The sequence below is a fragment of the Trachypithecus francoisi genome, unplaced genomic scaffold, assembly GCF_009764315.1.
Source record: "Trachypithecus francoisi isolate TF-2019V2 unplaced genomic scaffold, Tfra_2.0 Lachesis_group21, whole genome shotgun sequence".
In the NCBI taxonomy this organism is placed as follows: Eukaryota; Metazoa; Chordata; class Mammalia; order Primates; family Cercopithecidae; genus Trachypithecus; species Trachypithecus francoisi.
Genome location: NW_022681467.1, coordinates 43,314,272 through 43,331,945, shown reverse-complemented (window position 1 = coordinate 43,331,945; position 17,674 = coordinate 43,314,272). Strand labels below are relative to the sequence as shown.

The 17,674-nt window shown below is 53.6% G+C and overlaps 1 protein-coding gene across 8 annotated transcripts in view; it reads left to right on the top strand.

Moving 5' to 3' along the window:
* SULF2 (sulfatase 2) overlaps positions 1-17,674 on the top strand; it is a 137,143-nt gene that overhangs the window by 112,479 nt on the left and 6,990 nt on the right. For 3 of the 8 annotated variants that reach the window (XR_004431268.1, XM_033186668.1, XM_033186667.1), the window contains exons 10-20: positions 308-437; positions 4,536-4,731; positions 10,642-10,870; positions 11,002-11,101; positions 11,660-11,754; positions 12,769-12,828; positions 13,308-13,477; positions 13,719-13,861; positions 15,025-15,148; positions 17,310-17,343; positions 17,588-17,641. Coding sequence is in view for 7 of the 8 variants with exons in the window: in XM_033186668.1 (XP_033042559.1) it covers positions 308-437; positions 4,536-4,731; positions 10,642-10,870; positions 11,002-11,101; positions 11,660-11,754; positions 12,769-12,828; positions 13,308-13,477; positions 13,719-13,861; positions 15,025-15,148; positions 17,310-17,343; positions 17,588-17,641 (1,335 nt within the window). In the remaining variant the exon portion in view is untranslated. The remainder of the gene's footprint in view (positions 1-307; positions 438-4,535; positions 4,732-10,641; positions 10,871-11,001; positions 11,102-11,659; positions 11,755-12,768; positions 12,829-13,307; positions 13,478-13,718; positions 13,862-15,024; positions 15,149-17,309; positions 17,344-17,587; positions 17,642-17,674) is intronic. The other 5 variants (XM_033186671.1, XM_033186670.1, XM_033186669.1 and 2 more) reach the window with 3 other exon arrangements.

Here is a 17,674-nt window from a genome sequence, read left to right as displayed (position 1 = left end):
GCTCCTATAGATGACACAGAATTGGGGTCTGAGGTCGCGCGTACCCTTTTGGCATGTTTTGTCCAGCTTCTACAATGTCTTCAATTTATTTAAGTTATTGCCAACTCATGCGATTTGGGAAGTTTCTTATAAAATTCCAATCTTAAGTTTCCTAAACATCAGGAGACCCGGGCAGGGTGGCCCTGCGTCCTCCACTGTGAGGATAAGCCAGAGCCGAGGGGGCGCCCCTCTAGGTGGGCACACGTGCCTCCGGGGCTCCTCCAGAGCTGAGAGGCCAGCCCCGCGGCTCCTCCTCTCTGCCCCACAGCAAACTACTACACAAGAGAGACAATGACAAGGTGGACGCCCAGGAGGAGAACTTTCTGCCCAAGTACCAGCGTGTGAAGGACCTGTGTCAACGCGCTGAGTACCAGACGGCGTGTGAGCAGCTGGGACAGGTAAGAAGGTTCCCTTCCCTCCCGACCGCTCCCCCTCCTGACTGCAGCCAGCCCTGATCTGTGGGGCCCTGAGAGCCGCTGAACCAGCAGGGCCAGGGCCTCCCAAAGTGTAGCCCTTTGCTGTCGTGTGATGTCCAAGATGCAGTTTGGTGATGCAGGATGATGCTCATGATAAGTGATTGATTTCTCAGCAGCCTTTGGACCCTGACCGTGTCAGAGGCCAAGTGTCCCGTGGGTGTGCTGTGTGCCCTTAGCACCTCTCTAGCCCTTGCCAACCCCTCTTGCACCGAGGCCCCTGAAGAAGTTAAATTACTTTATTTTCACCGTGTTTGCTTTGACAGTATTGTCTTTGTGACTGGTTTTCCTTTTACAGGAGTAATAAGACATAGCTTTTTAAAATAAATATATGTAAGTTTTAAAAAAGTGAATTGGTTGCAAGAGAAATATTAGGGAAATTATGGCCAGGAACAGTCAGTGGCTCATGCCTGTGGTCCCAGCTACTCCAGAGAGCTGAGGTGGGAGAATGGCTTGAGCCCACATGTTGGAGGCTGCAGTGAGCTGTGATTGTGCCAGTGCACTCCAGCTTGGGTGACAGAATAAGACCCTGTCTCTAAAAACATAAGAAAAAAGAAAATAATCTGGGAAGTACTCAGAGGTAGCAGAAACTGACATGCTGGGGAAAGCCCGAATGAGGCTTTTCTGAGGCTGGAAGGCCAGGGCAGGCTTGGAGAAGGAGGGTCAGGGGAGGGGCAACCCCAGCCAGGCAGGGTGGAGAGGGCAGTGGAGATGGTGAAGCTCTGCCTTGGCTGGCCCAAGGGGTGCCGGAGGTGTGTCCCTGTCTTGCCCGTCAAAGACTGGGACTTTGAGCTGGGGCTGGAGTTGCATGCCTGTTCACCAGTGAGAAAAGGCAAAACCAGGGCCTTGGTATTGAAGGCCAAGGCCGCAGATGGGTGGGTTTCTGATGGACCGCGTTTGAATGACTCCATCTTATCAGTGTACGTAGAATTAGTACAGGCTCATACAGGCCTGACTGTGCCTCCTCACCCAGTGTGTGTAAACCCACAGACCCCACTTAGTCACAGAATTAACCCGTATCTGCTACCAGGCAGGAGCTGTGGATTTCATCCCTCCGTTGTACAGCATGAACGCGCACCTCTGCTCGCCAGGCGCTGTCCTGGCACAGAGCTACAGCCTTGAATATGCTCAACAGAAACTCCTGCCCTCCCAGATCTGACGTTCTGGAGAGAGTTCAGCCTTGACTTTGTACCGAGATCCCAGAAGGGGTTCTGATGTTAGTTCTGGGCTAAGAGAAATGGAGTGAGGAGTTCAGGGAGCCTTTGCACCCCCCGCTCCCCCGCCAGGGAGCATTGTCACGTGCCCCGCTGCTGCTTTCTGCATATCTCCCCTGACCCAGATCAGCGCTTGGGCAGCCAAAATGACCTCTTTGCTGGGGCCAAGAAAGAGGAGGTGTCAGCATTTTCCAAACAATCAGAGCACACCGCTGAAACCAAAGGAAGAGAGTGTGAGGGTGTGGTTTGGGGCACATCGCCTAGGCCAGCTGGGAGGCAGCGACCCATGTGCCCTGACCCAGCCCCGGGGCTGTGGGGATCCCAGGCCCAGACCTCTGCCCGCCGTCCCAGGCAACGGCCCTGCTCACAAGCCCGCACTCCTCGAGTGCCGTTCCCATGTCTCTGCTTGTGCCGTGCTTCTGGAATGCCCTGCCCAGTGTAGAAGCTGTACCCTGTGGCCCGAGGACGTCTCTTAGGCCTCACGCCCAGCCGTAGCATTGCCTTGGGTACCTTTTCTGTGCTACCCCACATGCTAGATGTTCATTTGTCCTTCGCTGAACAAACGTTCCCAGGAACCAAGCTCTTGTGCATCTGCCTGTCTCCCGGTGACACGGGGACACTAAGGGCAGGGCCCGGCTGGAATTCATGTCATCATTCCTAAAGCCCAGATCAGGGTCTGGCCCGGGCAGGAGTAAATGTGCCCTGGACACCTCGTAATGATGACCATCACAGGCAACACTGAGTGTGAGCTCTGCCTCCAGCCACCCTATCTGGCAGGTATGTTCTCTACACAGGGGAACCTGAGACCCAGGGCTTAGACAGCCTACCCACAGCCTCACAGCTTCAAGCGGTGGAGCCACGATTTGAACTCAGGTAGTCAGGTTGCAAGACTTTTGTTCTCAGCAGCTGTAGGGACCCAGAGTCAAGCCGACACTGGCCCAGCCCTGTGGGGCTCACGCACCACCCCCACCAGGAGGACCTCGGGACAGGGCATGCGGACACGACTCCTCCATGAGTAGTGCAGGAGCAGCAAACACTTTCCGCACAAGGTCAGACGGTAGATAGTTTGGGGTTTGCAGGCCACACATTTGTTTTTGTTCTTGCTTTTTACAACTCTTAAAAATGTACAATGTAAAAACTGTTCTTGGTTGGCAGGCCATACAAAAACAGGCCATGGGCTGGAGTTGACTAGAAAGAGGGCTGCAGTTTGCCGACCCCTCAAGTCGTGCCCCAACTGCATTTGTCGGGTTGGAAGGGAGAGCAGGCAGTGGGGAAGGAGAATTCCAGGCTGAGAGAGCTAAGTGGACAACTCAGGGCTTCACGCAGAAGTCAGAGCCCTGGTTTTTCTTGAAAAATCAGAACCTGGGCATCTGGGCCTGTGCTGCCCTCTGGCGACAGTCAGATGAGTATAGCCAGTCACAGTGCCCGCTTTAGCCTCCCCAGGTCCCCCAGTCCCTTCTGGGCCAGCCTCATTCAGGGCCATGGCTGCTGGTCCATCAGTCTCCTTCTGCACTAAGGAATCCAGGTTGCTGGAAGGGCCTGCATGCGTTGAAGGGGGTGGGAGGGTGGCAGGGCGCTGGGAATGCAATCAGCGTCAGCCTCTAGGTGAGAACAGACGGGTGGGACGGGGACAAGGTGAGCAGGTGAAAGGCAGCAGGGCCTTCAGCAGTGGCAGGGGGTGGGCTGTGTAGCAGAGGGTTGGGGGGGATGGTAGCACCAGATTCCACACTTTTCCTTACAGCTCTTGCACCTCCCAGTTGTGTGACCCAGGACGCATCTCTCTACCTCTGTGTGTCTCATATTGAAGCAGCACAGTAATGACAGCACCTGCCTCGTACGGTAGTGGGAGGTGTAGTAAGCAAGTTAATATTAACACACAGTGCTTGGCACATGCTATGTGCTGGAGAGACACAAGGGAACAGATCTGATCCGTGGCCTGGAAAGGTCACTTTGGCACAGAATAGGCCCTAAAGAGTCACTGGGTCAATGGGCTGGAGCAGGTGTGGACGGAAGGGAAGAGAATCCAGTTTACAGGTGGTTGCAGAATCCCACGAGGGGATCCAGGAGGCTGGAACTGGGGAAGAGAAGAGGGATCAACACAAGAGATTTGGACGGTGATTCTACCTACATTCAGCTTCTGAGCACAGGCCTGGAGTTGAATGCACACGTGGAACCTCTGCACACAGCACTGACTGAGTCTGGGAAGGTGGTTGGGGGAGACTCCTTGCGCTGGAGCAGAGACAGGAAGGAAGAGAAGGCTCCAGCAGCAGGAAAGGCCGGGGAAAAAGGCATTCTGGGCAGAAGGAACAGTGAGCGCCAAGTCCCTGGGGCAGCAGCCCACGGGGGATACTGGAGAGAGGGCTGGGGCTGAGGGAGAGGAGGACTCACAGGTAGGCCAGGGCCAGATTGCAGAGGGTGTTCAGAGACTAGTGTGAGGAGCTTGGATCTTGTCTTAAAGACAGTGGGAGCCATTGAAGGGTTTTAAGTAGGAGAGTGACATGATCTGACTTGCCCTTTAAAAAGATTCCTCTAGCTGCCGTGTGGGTGGATTTTAGGAGCAGACAGAGGCAGGCAATCGTGAGGGGGGGGCTGTTGGAGGCATCTTGTGGGGGGATGATGGTAGCTCTGCCCAAGGTTCAAGCAGCGGCAGTGGAGAGAAGCGGCACTTGGAGATAGCAGCCGTGGGGCTCGGTAACAGCTGAATGGAAGCAGGGAGAGGGATGTCTCCAGGGTGGATGGGGGTGGCAGGGGAGAGGTGGGTTTAGGGGAGCAGAAGAGCAGCTGGCTGAGGCCCTGGCATGTCTTGCAGAAGTGGCAGTGTGTGGAGGATGCCACGGGGAAGCTGAAGCTGCATAAGTGCAAGGGCCCCATGCACCTGGGTAGCAGCAGAGCCCTCTCCAACCTCGTGCCCAAGTACTACGGGCAGGGCAGCGAGGCCTGCACCTGTGACAGCGGGGACTACAAGCTCAGCCTGGCCGGACGCCGGAAAAAGCTCTTCAAGAAGAGTAAGTGTCATAAGCTGGCTGAGTGGGACAGGAGGAGAGAGAGACCGTGCCTGGGGAGCCCGTTCATTCACTCAGACAATTCCACAGAGACTGTCACTTTGCCAGGTGGTGGTCTAGGGGCTGGGGACACAGCCACACCTCACAAGCCACGAATTCTAGTGGGGAGCAGTAGCAATAAACAGATAAGGCCAGGCATGGTGGCTCACACCTGTAATCCCAGTACCTTGGGAGTTCGAGGCGGGCGGATCACCTGAGGTCAGGAGCTCAAGACCAGCCTGGCCAACATGGTAAAACCCCATCTAAAAATACAAAAATTAGCCAGATGTGGTGGCTCACACTTGTAATCCCAGCTACTTGGGAGGCTGAGACATGAGAATCGCTTGAACCCGGGAGGCAGAGGCTGCAATGATCTGAGATCGCACCACTGCACTCTAAGCCTGGGCAGCAGAGCAAGATCCATCTCAAAAGAGGAAAAAAAAAAAAGGCAGAAACACACATACAAGGTTCTGTATTGATTGGCTGGTGAAAATGCTGGCACCAGAGGCTCGCAGGAACCCCGCTGTGTGCTTCCCCCAGGAGCCGTGGCTCAGTGCTCAGTCAGTCAGTGTTTGTGGTGACTTGAGAGAACGACTCTGGGCCGGGCGCGGTGACTCACACCTGTAATCCCAGCACTTTGAGAGGCCGAGGTGGGCAGATCACTTGAGGTCCAGAGTTCAAGACCAGCCTGGCCAACATGGTGAAACCCCATCTCTACTAAAAATACAAAAAATTAGTTGGGCATGATGGTGTGGGAGGCAGGAGAATCGCTGGAACCCGGGAGGCGGAGGTTGCAGACAGCTGAGATCACACCATTGTGCTCCAGCCTGGGCGACAGAGTGAGACACGGTCTCAAAAAAAAAAAATTAAAAAGTAAAAAACAAACTACCCTGAAGCACAAGAATAGACTATACTTTAGTTGAGTGGGGAAAAGCCTCACCCAGCTAAAGAAGTGTCTATACCTTCATGCCTCATGCTCGGCAGGGGCCAGGGAGAGGACAGGCAGGCAGAACCAGGGAGCAGGCAGAACCAGGGAGCAGGCGAAGTGGAGACAGGGGCTCTTCTAGACCCGGCCAGAAGGCCTGGCCGCTTCCCTGGGCTATCACCTCACCATTCGGAGGCTCAGCTCCCACCATCAGATAGGAAGAATGTTCCCTGCCTGACTTTGAAACAGGAATGAGCCTGTGCCCTGAAAATGTGTGGAAGCGTCGGGGTCCGCCGGCTAGAAGTGTGCCCTCCAGGGCTGGGCAGCTTCCCACACAGCCCATTTCTCTGGCCTAAGGACAGCCGAAGTCTAATAGATTTCAGGTGTTGTTTTAAAAACAATTATGGTGAAATACACATAAAATTTATCATCTTAACCATTTTTAAGTATCCAGTTCAATAGTGTAAACTATATTCACACTACGGTGCAGCCTATCTGCTAAACAAACTTTTTTCATCTTGCAAAACTAAAACTGTCCCCATTCTCCCACCCCACTCTCACCCCGCTGTTACACCGTTCTCCTACCCCGTTCTCCCACCCCGCTCTCACCCCATTCTCCCACCCCATTCTCCCACCCCGCTCCCCCTCCCTGATCTCCCACCCCATTCTCCCACCCGGTTGTCCCACCCTGTTCTCCCACCCTGCTCTCATCCCGTTCTCCCACCCACTCCCACCCTGTTCAACCACTCCCACCCCGTTCTCCCATCCCACTCTCCCACCCCACTCTCACCCCTTCTCCACCCTATTCTCAGCAACCACTCTTCTTCTTCTCTATGAGCTTGACTGCTCTAAGGGCCTCATGTAAGTGGAATTGTACAGTATTTGTCCTTCTGTGGCTGGCTTATTTCTCTTCGCATAATGTTCTCCAGGTTCATCCACATGGTAGCCTGTGTCCGAATCTCCTGCCTGACTGGGCACAGTGGCTCATGCCTGTAATCCCAGCATTTTGGGAGGCCAAGGCAGGCAGATTACTGGAGCTCAGGAGTTCGAGATCAGTCTGGCCAACATGGAGAAACCCCGTCTCTACTAAAAATACAAAAATTAGCCAGTCATGCTGGTGGGCACCTGTAGTCCCTGCTACTCAGGAGGCTGAGGCACGAGAATGGCTTGAACCTGGGAATGGGAGGTTGCAGTGAACCGAGATCACGCTGCTTCACTCCAGCCTGGGTGACAGAGCAAGACTCTGTCTCAAAAAAAAAAAAAAATCCTTTCTTTATAAGATGGATGATATTGTACCACAGACTAATTAGAGATTGAGGATTGACGTCTCTGACGGCAGGCACGGCGGTCTCCTCTGGGCCATCCAGCCAGGCAGCAAATGTCCTCATCGTGGAGCAGATAAGTCTCTTTCCGTAACAGCCCAGCCACTGCCGCAAACAACGCTTCCCAGCTCATGATCCTCCGGTACCTTTCCTCACCAGCTGATTAGGAACTACTGCATTAACTTTTCTAGCTGAATAGGATGATTGGTTTCCAGATTGGATTACACAGCCAGCATCTCCTTGCTTCAGTATTCAGCACAGTCGATAATCTTTAAATAATACAACATCTTGCAGGGAGAGATTCAGCTGTTTTCCCCCTTATTAATGCTTAGAGGAAAGAAAAATACCTAAAAGTAACCAAGAGTCAGCTCAGCCCTGGTCAGAATCCTCACGTGAGTGTAATGTCAGAGCCGGGACCCGCACCTCTCGGCAGTCCTGTGAGCAGGGCAGGGGTGGTCACCCCCTGATGATGGACAGGAAAGACTGGGTCACGTGGCTGATCTGGGGACTCCAGCCCCATCTCCTGCCCAGCATTCTTCCCCCTGCCAGGGTCTCCGACAAGACACTCTGTCCTTCTTTTCTGAGCATCAGCCTACTTCAGGCTGAACTGGGGGCTTTCTGTCCCCCAGGGGACACTTGGCAATGTTTGGAGACATTTTTGGTGGTCACAGTTGTGTGTGATGGAGGGGTGCTGCTGGCATCTAGTGAGCAGAGCCTATGGATGCGGCTAAACATCTTACAACGCACAGGACGGCCCCCACCACAGAGTTTGATCTGGCTCCAAAGTGTCTGCAGTGGTAGGGTTGGGAAGCCCTGGCCCACCTTGATCCACGGGGACCCCGGCTGCGGCCTGGGGAAGTCAGGCAGAGCTGGCCGGCCCACAGCAGAAGGGGGACGCGGGAACAGGAAAAGGGGATGAGGGCTCGGGGGATGAGACCAGGTAGCTGGGTTCATTCATTTCTTGAACTTTGTGCCTGACACTGAGATTAGAGTTGACGTAGAGTCACTGACTTGGATCTCATGGATGAGACAAGATATGAACAAGTGAACAAAGGGGGCCACTTCCCCTGGTGAAAAACGCATGAAGGAGACACAGCGGTGGCAGGACTGGCAGAGAGGGGTGGCGGCTCCAGAATGGCGCTCAATGGACATTTAATGAGGACCAAGTACAGAAAGGAGCAGGCCTTGTGACCGGCCAGAGAGCAAGTGTTCTGAGGAGGAGGAAGATGAAGTAGAAAGGCCCTGTGCTCACAATGAGTGTGGCGGGTCCCAGCCACAGAGAGGTGACCGGTGTGGCCAAGAGTGGTGAGAAGCACAGTGGGCACGGGCAGCCACATCACACGGGGTCACTGACATGGAGAGGCAGGGAGCGGGCGCAATGGTGAGGTTTCAGGGCTGCGCAGCATCACCTTAGGTGAGGACGTCAGCTGCAGGCAGAGTCCCCACCCCCTGCAGTAGCTGGTCCATACCAGCTCATCAGGCATGAATGCTTCACTAGTTCTGTTTCGTGCCATCCTCCAAGGAGCCCTTGTAGGGTAGGCACCATCCTGAGAAGTTACCCAGGTCGCCAGGGCCACACATGTGCTCAGGGGTTTGCACCTCAGCCATCCGATTGCAGAGTCAAAGCTCTTGGCCACCGGCTTACGAAGTCCTGTCCCATGCCCTGTTGGTGTGGCAGGAAGGGGACCTCCGGGACTCTGGACACAAACACAGTGAGAGTGACAGGGAGAGCAGGTAGCGTGACTTCGGTCCAGGAGAGGATTCACACAGGGCCGGCAGACCGCGTCTGTGAAGAGCCGGAGAGTAAAGGTCTTGGGCTTTGCGACTCAGCCCTGCGACTGTAAAGGTGTAAGCGAATGCGAGCCGCTGTACCCAGTGAAACTGTATTCGCAAAGACAGATGGAGGCTGGCCTGGGCCCTTGGGCCATGGTTTAGGGACCCCTGAGTCTAGAGCTGGGAGATGGAGGGTGGGAAGAGGCAACGCCGCTCACTCGTGAGCCGACTGGGACTAAAGGAGTGAAGAGGACACCATTTCCTGAGCCTCTCGGGGCAGGACCTGCTCGGCACAGGGGGCATCCTCGGCTCTTTGTGTACATGTGTCAGGAGACTCAACCGAGGGAGGGAAGTGCCCAGGAGAAAGGCCCAAGGCTTTGCCGGAGAGGGGAGGCCTCCCCCTCCCCTTAGGATCCTTCAGCCCTTGTGACTGTGATGCAAGGTGTCTGAGAACTAAAAGATACAAAACATCCCCCAAGAGTGGCCATGTGGGAAAGGGAGCCCTTTCCTTCCTCCTTCCATCGCCTTCCGCCACCACCTGCCTCCAGCTGGTCCTCCTTGGTCACCATCTTGGGGTCCCTTGGGATCCAATAAAACCTGGGCCACTAACTGGCTCCAGGCCCTTCTCTTTAAATGAGGCACATCTGGAGAAGGATGACAACTGCAATGCATGCATGCTGCGCCCAGACTTGTGTCAGGTGGGCAGAGATTTTAAAACAGGAGTGACGGGGGCTCTGGCCAACAGGGATGACAGTGGGCAGCCAGAGGGGCCGCCCATCTCCGGCCCGTCCTGACCATACGGAACTGTGGGCCCATGAGACGTGTCTCCTTTCCGGAAGCTGGAAATCTGGATCCCTACATCACCGCCACCACCTCCCCTTTTTCTTGAATCGCACCAACTCAGATTTGTTTTTGAGACATCGAAGATCCAGGCTACCTGGGGTGTCACGTCAGCCTGCACGCCTGAGTTTTCAGCGTCGGGGCGTATGCAAAAGCCCCTCTCGGCCTTGTCGCCGGCCCACCTGGATGTAGCACCTGCCTACTACCTGGTGGGCAGCCTCCAGCTCCCTGGGACTCAAAGAAGCTAAGTGGCTTCCCCAGTCCCCGTCCATTTCTACCCAGAGACAGGCACTGCAGGGCCCCTTTTTCCCTGTTTAAATCAACGTTTTTATATCCATGATACTTTTTTCCTTTTTAATTGAGGTGAAGTTCAGATAACATAAAACTTACCATGTTTACAATTGTATACAATGCAGAGACATTTAGTAGGTTCACAGTGTTGCACACCTCTACCTAGCTGCAAAACATCACCGCAAAAGGGAACCCCGTAACCACAAAGCAATCACTCCTCAACTACCCTCTCCCCCAGCCTCTGGCAACCACCAGTCTTCTTTCTGCCGCTATAGATTTATCTATTCTGGGTAGTTCCTATAAATAGGATGTAACAATATGAGCCCACTTTGTGTCTGGCTGCTTTCACTCAACATGCTTTTGACATTCGTCTGCGCTCTAGCGTGAATCAGAACCTCCCTTCTGGTTCTGGTCGCATATTCCGTTGTACAGATCATGTACCGCCATTTGTTTACCCGCAAGCAGCTCTTGCTTGAAGTCCTCTAGAGCCAGTGGCTTCTTGGCTCCAGGACTTCAGTTTTGCCGGCGTGATCGCCTTGAGGTCCTCCCCTGCGGTCCAGGATCTGCGAGCAGGCGGGTAGATTTCACAACCCCTCAGGTCACAGGCAAAGCTGAGCCTCATGCTTGGAAGCCCGGCCCTATCTTAATGAAGGACCCACTGCCCAGGGAGCCTGGCCAGCCTTTCCCACCTCCCTAACTCCGCCACCCCCCTGATGCCCACAGAGTACAAGGCCAGCTACGCCCGCAATCGCTCCATCCGCTCAGTGGCCATCGAGGTGGACGGCAGGGTGTACCACGTAGGCCTGGGTGATGCCGCCCAGCCCCGAAACCTCACCAAGCGGCACTGGCCAGGGGCCCCTGAGGACCAAGATGACAAGGATGGTGGGGACTTCAGTGGCACCGGAGGCCTTCCCGACTACTCAGCCGCCAACCCCATTAAAGTGACACATCGGTGAGTGTCCAGGTGGAAGTCGAGGGTGAAGGGGACAGGATAGACCTCGGCAGGGGCTCCCCACACCTCTTGAGCCCCTGGGCTGGTCCCCCTCCACCTCCTCTGAGCCACACGTGATCCCTTCTCTCAAGCAGGTGCTACATCCTAGAGAACGATACAGTCCAGTGTGACCTGGACCTGTACAAGTCCCTGCAGGCCTGGAAGGACCACAAGCTGCACATCGACCACGAGGTGAGGGGAGAGCGGGAGAGGAGCGTGCTGTCAGCCACCGTGGGCCTGGCAGGACCCCCGGCTCACGGTGGGAGGGCAGTGAGGCCAGACCCAGGGAAGAGGCCGGAGAGGTGAAGTGAGGTCCCCACAGATTCCTCAACCCAGGGATAGGCATCCGTCCCAACATGAGACAGCTTGCTGCCCAGTCTGTCTGAGGGAGGATGGCTTAGCCACATTGTCCCCTTTTTGACTTACAAGAAGTCTACGCTACGATGAGGCCTTTCATCAAGCCCAGGGGAGACACTGGAGCCGCCCTCAGGGCTCAGCAGGTTCCTCCACAGGCCAGGCCAGGAAAATGACTCGGTTCCCTTGCAAGGGCTGGCCGGAGGGGAAGGTGGGCGTCCTTCAGCAGGCGGAACAAGTCCTCCCCACCCAAACATGCCGGTGCTGGCCCTGGGGCCCGGGCAGGGCAGGCTGCTGCTGCTGAGCAGACACGGCAGCGTGGGGGCGGTCACCAGGCCAAGCCTTTCTTGTCCAGCCGTGAAGGTTTCAAGGCCTCCTCTCCTGCCCCTCCCTCAGATTGAAACCCTGCAGAACAAAATTAAGAACCTGAGGGAAGTCCGAGGTCACCTGAAGAAAAAGCGGCCAGAAGAATGTGACTGTCATAAAATCAGGTGAGGCAGTAGCAAAGGGACCTAAGACCCCACCCTCCTACAGGACAGCTCAGTTCATCCCCTCTCGTGATTGACCCCTTTCATTTTTTTTTTTTTAATCTTTTTTAATCTTCTCCCCTCATGGCATAAAAAAAAAAAAATCCATAATTTACATCCCTGTTGTCAGCCAATGTGGCACACGGAACCCGTTCCTCAGCCAGGCTGGCGCCCAGATCCCAGTACTGCTGGCGAGAGACCCGTGCTGGCTGTGCAGAGCCGGCTCCTGGCCGGAAAAGCGCCTCTGCCGATTACCCTTTCAGAAATCCCCCACGTGGTGTGAGGTCCATGTTCCCGGCTCAGGGATCCCCTGGCCCAAAGGACTGAACTCTCGAACAGCTGTGTCCAGTAGAACATTCTGTGGTGATGGAAACGGGCTATGTCTGCACTATGCCACGCGTGGCTGGTGCACACTTGAAGTTGTGGCTGGTGTCACTGAGGAGCCGAATTTTTTCTTTTGCTTAATTCAAACTGAAGTGGCCAGTGGCTCCCGTACTGGACAGCACAGCTGTAGAAGCCCTGCTGTCTTTCCAGAAAGTCTTGCAAAACACAGGCTACCCTGTGTGGACCCCGACCAAGTGTGAGTAGGCAGGGCGGTGAGGGAACCAACCTCAAGATGCTGAGGCTTTGACGTGTACAATTAACCATCACAAAAGGAAAGGAAAAAGGATGCTGAGGCTGATGCACCTAAAGCCAGGCCCAGTTTCTAGTCGTGGCTAAATTACAACTAACCCAACCTTCTAAAGTCTAGCAAAATCCCAGGAAGAGTCCTGGCTCATGCCCGGAGAAGGAAGCCACCCAGGCAGGTACCTGCTGCCCTGGGGATAGGGTTATACCCTCCCCACCACCATCCCAGAAGGAGGAACAGGGGAGTGGGGCAGCAGCAACACACAGGAGTCCCAGAAACCACAGTTTGCACCTGCCAGCGGAGCCCTCTGAGCCACTCCTGAAGCCTGGGGCTGGGGGGGTCTGTTACAGCTACCACACCCAGCACAAAGGCCGCCTCAAGCACAAAGGCTCCAGTCTGCATCCTTTCAGGTAAGGGCAGCTTAAGGTCCTGGGGAAGAGATGCAGAGGCCTGCATGAGGAGGTAGCCCTCCCTTAAGCTAAAATACAGAAGAAAATGAAAGAAGTCCAGGCCCTTCCCTGGGAAGTCCGTGGTGGCCCTCAAAGAGGCCTCATTTCCCAATCAACACTGTAAATGGGGTTGCCGCAACTCCACCAAGCAGGGCAGGACACAGGAAGGAGGGGAAAGGGATGCCAACAGGAGTCCCAGTAGCTGCCTGGTTCTGTCCCCAGCTCTGTGCCCTCTTGGGAGTTAAAGTAGAATGACAGAAGATCCAGGTTCTGGTCCCGGCTCTGCCTTGGATCAGCACTGAGACTTGGGACCCTGAATTGCTATGCCCATGGCTGTTGGAGAAGCCTCAGCCCAGCCCCTAGGTGGACAGGAAGAGCAGAGACATGGGGTCAGGGATCCCTCAGAGGCCCAAGGCGTGTGTGGCCCTCTGCGCCCATAGGAAGGGTCTGCAAGAGAAGGACAAGGTGTGGCTGTTGCGGGAGCAGAAGCGCAAGAAGAAACTCCGCAAGCTGCTCAAGCGCCTGCAGAACAACGACACGTGCAGCATGCCAGGCCTCACGTGCTTCACCCACGACAACCAGCACTGGCAGACGGCGCCTTTCTGGACACGTGAGCAAGCCCAGGGCAGAGGTGGACAGGCTGGGGCCCGGGGGGCCAAGAAACTTCTCCACTTAAGTGACTCAGACCTCTCTCAGAAAGGGGGTCCCCGACACCAGGGGTCCACAGTGCTTGGGACAGCCTCTTGGCATTCGATGAACTGGTTTCGGGGGCTGTCCGTGACAGGAGTCACTGTTGGCAGATGGGGCTTCCTCCCGCAGGCACTCAGGACATGCTCTCTCTTCCTTGCCAGTGGGGCCTTTCTGTGCCTGCACCAGCGCCAACAATAACACGTACTGGTGCATGAGGACCATCAACGAGACTCACAATTTCCTCTTCTGTGAATTTGCAACTGGCTTCCTAGAGTACTTTGATCTCAACACAGACCCCTACCAGGTACAGACAACCCGAGCTAGAGAGATGGGGGTATGGGGTACCCCAGTGCTGCCAGGTAGGCCCCCCCAACCTCAGGGAAGTCATGACAAATTATCCAAGTCCCACTGAGTCCCTGAGCCACTGGGAGTAAGTTGTGAAGCCGCTGAGATTGGGGGATTCCGTGTTCAATCAGCCTTTTTTGCCTCCATCACCCTGCGTGTGTAATATATGTGGCTTCTTCCCTCTAACTTAACATGCAGCATTCAACCAGGCTTTGCCGGAACTTGTGAAGACTCCTAAAACTGTCAAGCTGTAGGATCAAGCCAGATATTACCCACTGCAGGGCCTGCACGGACCACGCGGCTAATGTAACAGTAACACACTGCACCAAGCACTCTGCTAAGTGCTTCCGTACAGTAAGCCATGTAAACACACACACGACTGAAGTGGCCTCAGGACCACACAAGACCAGAAGGAGAAGTGACATGTCTGGTCGTCGGAACATGTACATGTACATGACTTGTACAGGGACAGTCACTGCTGAGCTCCAGCACTAGAGCTTTCCTGTCCTGTGGCCTTGGTATTGCCCAGGCTTTGACCTTTCAAGAAAAGCCTGAAATAATTTTTTACATGATATCTGATGTTTAAATGTCAGCAGCACAAATGCTTTAATTACTATATAGGTGTCCAGGCTTTCTCCTTAGATAGGTTCACCCTCATACTTTACCAAAGGGGTAGGTTAAGTCCGTCACCGGTAGCTCCCAGACTGCACAAGAACCCAGGTCACCCACCCATCCTTTCATCAAATGGCTGCTTTGCAATCAGGAGGATTGCAAATCTGAATGAAGGCTGCTGATAAAACCGAGACTTGGAAGGCTTTCTTTCCGAGCTTGGGAAGTTTCCTGACTAGTGGCTGCAGAACTCCAACATTAAATACACAGACATGGTTTTTATTCTCCTGAGTGTTCATTGTCATTAAGAGAGAACCTGGTGGGACTCGAAGCCAAAACGTCACCTAACTCTTCCAAATGCTGGCTCTTGCAGAAGTTGGAGTAAGCAGGTCACCAGCCCCTAGCACCTTCCACCTGCCACCTGCCTGAAATGTGTCCCCTGGTTGGTAGAAGAAGGGCACGGGGAGAGTCCCTGTGCTTACCTTGTTGACAGACTACCCTTTTTGCAACTAGCTGATGAACGCAGTGAACACACTGGACAGGGATGTCCTCAACCAGCTACATGTACAGCTCATGGAGCTGAGGAGCTGCAAGGGTTACAAGCAGTGTAACCCCCGGACTCGAAACATGGACCTGGGTGAGTAGGCACCCCAACATGGGGCCTTTGGAGAGCAGGGTAACCAAAGGAAGGGACTCAGGAGGTGGTGTCTACCCCAAGAATGAGCCCGAAATCACCAGGCTTTGGGAGGTGATGCAGTTCCGGACGAGTCATGGGAGCCCCTGTCCATAGCAGGCAGATGACCTTTGACAAGCTGTGCTTCCTGAGAGAGGAACACCTGCATCAGCTGTCCAGGAAACACATGGAATTCCCTCTCGTTTCATTTCCTCCCTTTTGTTCACTCATGCATTCAACAAACATTTCCTGAGAACTTAGACCTGAAACCATGTTGACTAAAGATGACCCCATCCTGGCTAACTTGTGTGGAGCCGGTGTTGTCCTAAGAGCAGTCCACAGCGGGAGGCCTCTTGCTTGTATGGAAAGAGTAAAACTGGATGGTAGAATCCAATGTGACTGGGGAAAGGCACGACTTCATAAAACCAGGGTCAGACCTCTGAACTGAGTCCTGAAGAGTAGGACACAATCGACCACTGAGAAAACATGGAGGGCTGGCGTTCCAGGAAACTTGAAGTGTGAGGAGCAGAAAGCAGCTTAGGTGGTACAGCCAGCACAACTGAGGCCAGTGGAGAGTGGCAGGAGGGCATCAGGCTACCCTGTGAGAGGCCATGGTAGAGTTTAGATTTCATTTGAGGTGTATCAGGAAGCCAATGGAGGGTTTTAACCTGGGCACTGACATTGCTAGGTGGAGAATGGGACTTTATGGGAGCAAACAGCGAAGATGGCACAGTTATCCAGGGAGAAATGATGGTGGCTTGGACTAGAGGTGGGAGCAGTGAAGATGATGGATTTCAAATTCAGGTGGTGAAGCCCCCAGTAGAATATGGTGATGGGAGGTGCAGGATTAGGAGTCCCAGGTAAATGCTGAGTTTTGTTTGGGACAGGACAAAATCTGCAGTTTTAAATTTAGAATGCCAACTAGATAGAAATTTTAAGATGAAAAAAGCTGACCAGGCATGGTGGCTCATGCCTATGATTCCAGGGCTTTGGGAGGCTGAGGTGGGAGGATACTTGAGCCCAGGCGGTCAAGGTTACAGTGAGCTATGATAGCGCCACTGCACTCCAGCCTGGGAGACAGAGCTGTCGCCCCATCTCTAAAAATAGAAGTAAAAAAAAAAAAAAAAAAAAAAGAAAAATGAAGTTCACTTACTAGTGACAGAGAGTGGCCTAAAACCTTTGGTATTTGAAGTCCCTTGGGGAAGGGACTGTGTCTAGGAGGACGCCTGGAGTTCATGTCAGGAACATGGCTACAAAGCTTAGGAGGAAGAATTCAGATGCCACAGTCAGCTCTAGTTATGAAGAGGGGAGAGCTACTATGTTTACAGAAGATGTTGCACTAATACTTCCTGGTGAGGAGCCTGATATGATCGGAATTTTCACTAGTGGCTTCCTAACCTCTGCCACTCAAAGCGCTGCTACTCTTGTGATCAAAGTGCAATGACATATTAGTCACTGTGTGCCAGGCTGTGTGCTGAGCGTTTTACATGTGTTAGCTGATAAGCTTTTGAGGTGAATCTTCTTATCCTCATTCTATGGAGGAGTAAAGTGAACAAGGTGGGCTGACCCCAGAGCCCACGCACTCGATCCTGCCACGTCCTCAGGAAAACTTCCCCAGAGCCCACACCACCCTTCATTTGTTCTCATAATGAGGCTGGCGGGGAAGTACCAATGCACATCTTTCCCTAAGAAAACACTTGAATCCATTTCGTGTTTTACATTAATGCCTTGTCCAGTACACTGCTGTTCTCGCTATAATCTGTGCTTGGTAAACTTGAGCTATTACTCCCTCCTGCTCTTGGTCAGGGTTCTTGGCTTTCTGTCCTCTGGAGCACAGATGTTCAGGCCCGCGTCTACCTCCCTCACCATGACTAAGGTCAGCGCTGAATGAACCCATCAGGGTCCTGAAACTGATCGTGGTGACTCTGGATTTTAGGCAATCTACAAGGCTACCTAGGAGACTTAGGGCAGGTTCCCCTCATAATTCCGTCTACTCTTGAATAGGGAACACTATCAGCATCATGGGATTGTGACAAAAAAGCATAAGATGGTTTTCTGGTGTGTTGGGGTTGCTTTGCCTAAACTATCTGCTCCTGTTTTGTTTTATTATTTCTCCTTCATTTAGGACTTAAAGATGGAGGAAGCTATGAGCAATACAGGTATTTCGTTTTATTATTAAAGCCTAAACAAAGTTCTCCTATCTTGGCCCATCCTTCAGTCTCATCTCTGTGAGTCTGCACCTGTTATGTTGAGACACTGCCCTTCCTCTGGTCTGCCTGAGACCAGGATCACCCACCAAAGATAGCTGTCACCTAGGAGACCTTCTTTGTATAGTTCTTTGGGGACTTTTTCTTTCTTGGTGATGGTTAACATTCATTCTCCTTTTGACACTTGAAAACTTAGGCAGTTTCAGCGTCGAAAGTGGCCAGAAATGAAGAGACCTTCTTCCAAATCACTGTGAGTTAAGGAACCAGCTTACAAATAGAGATC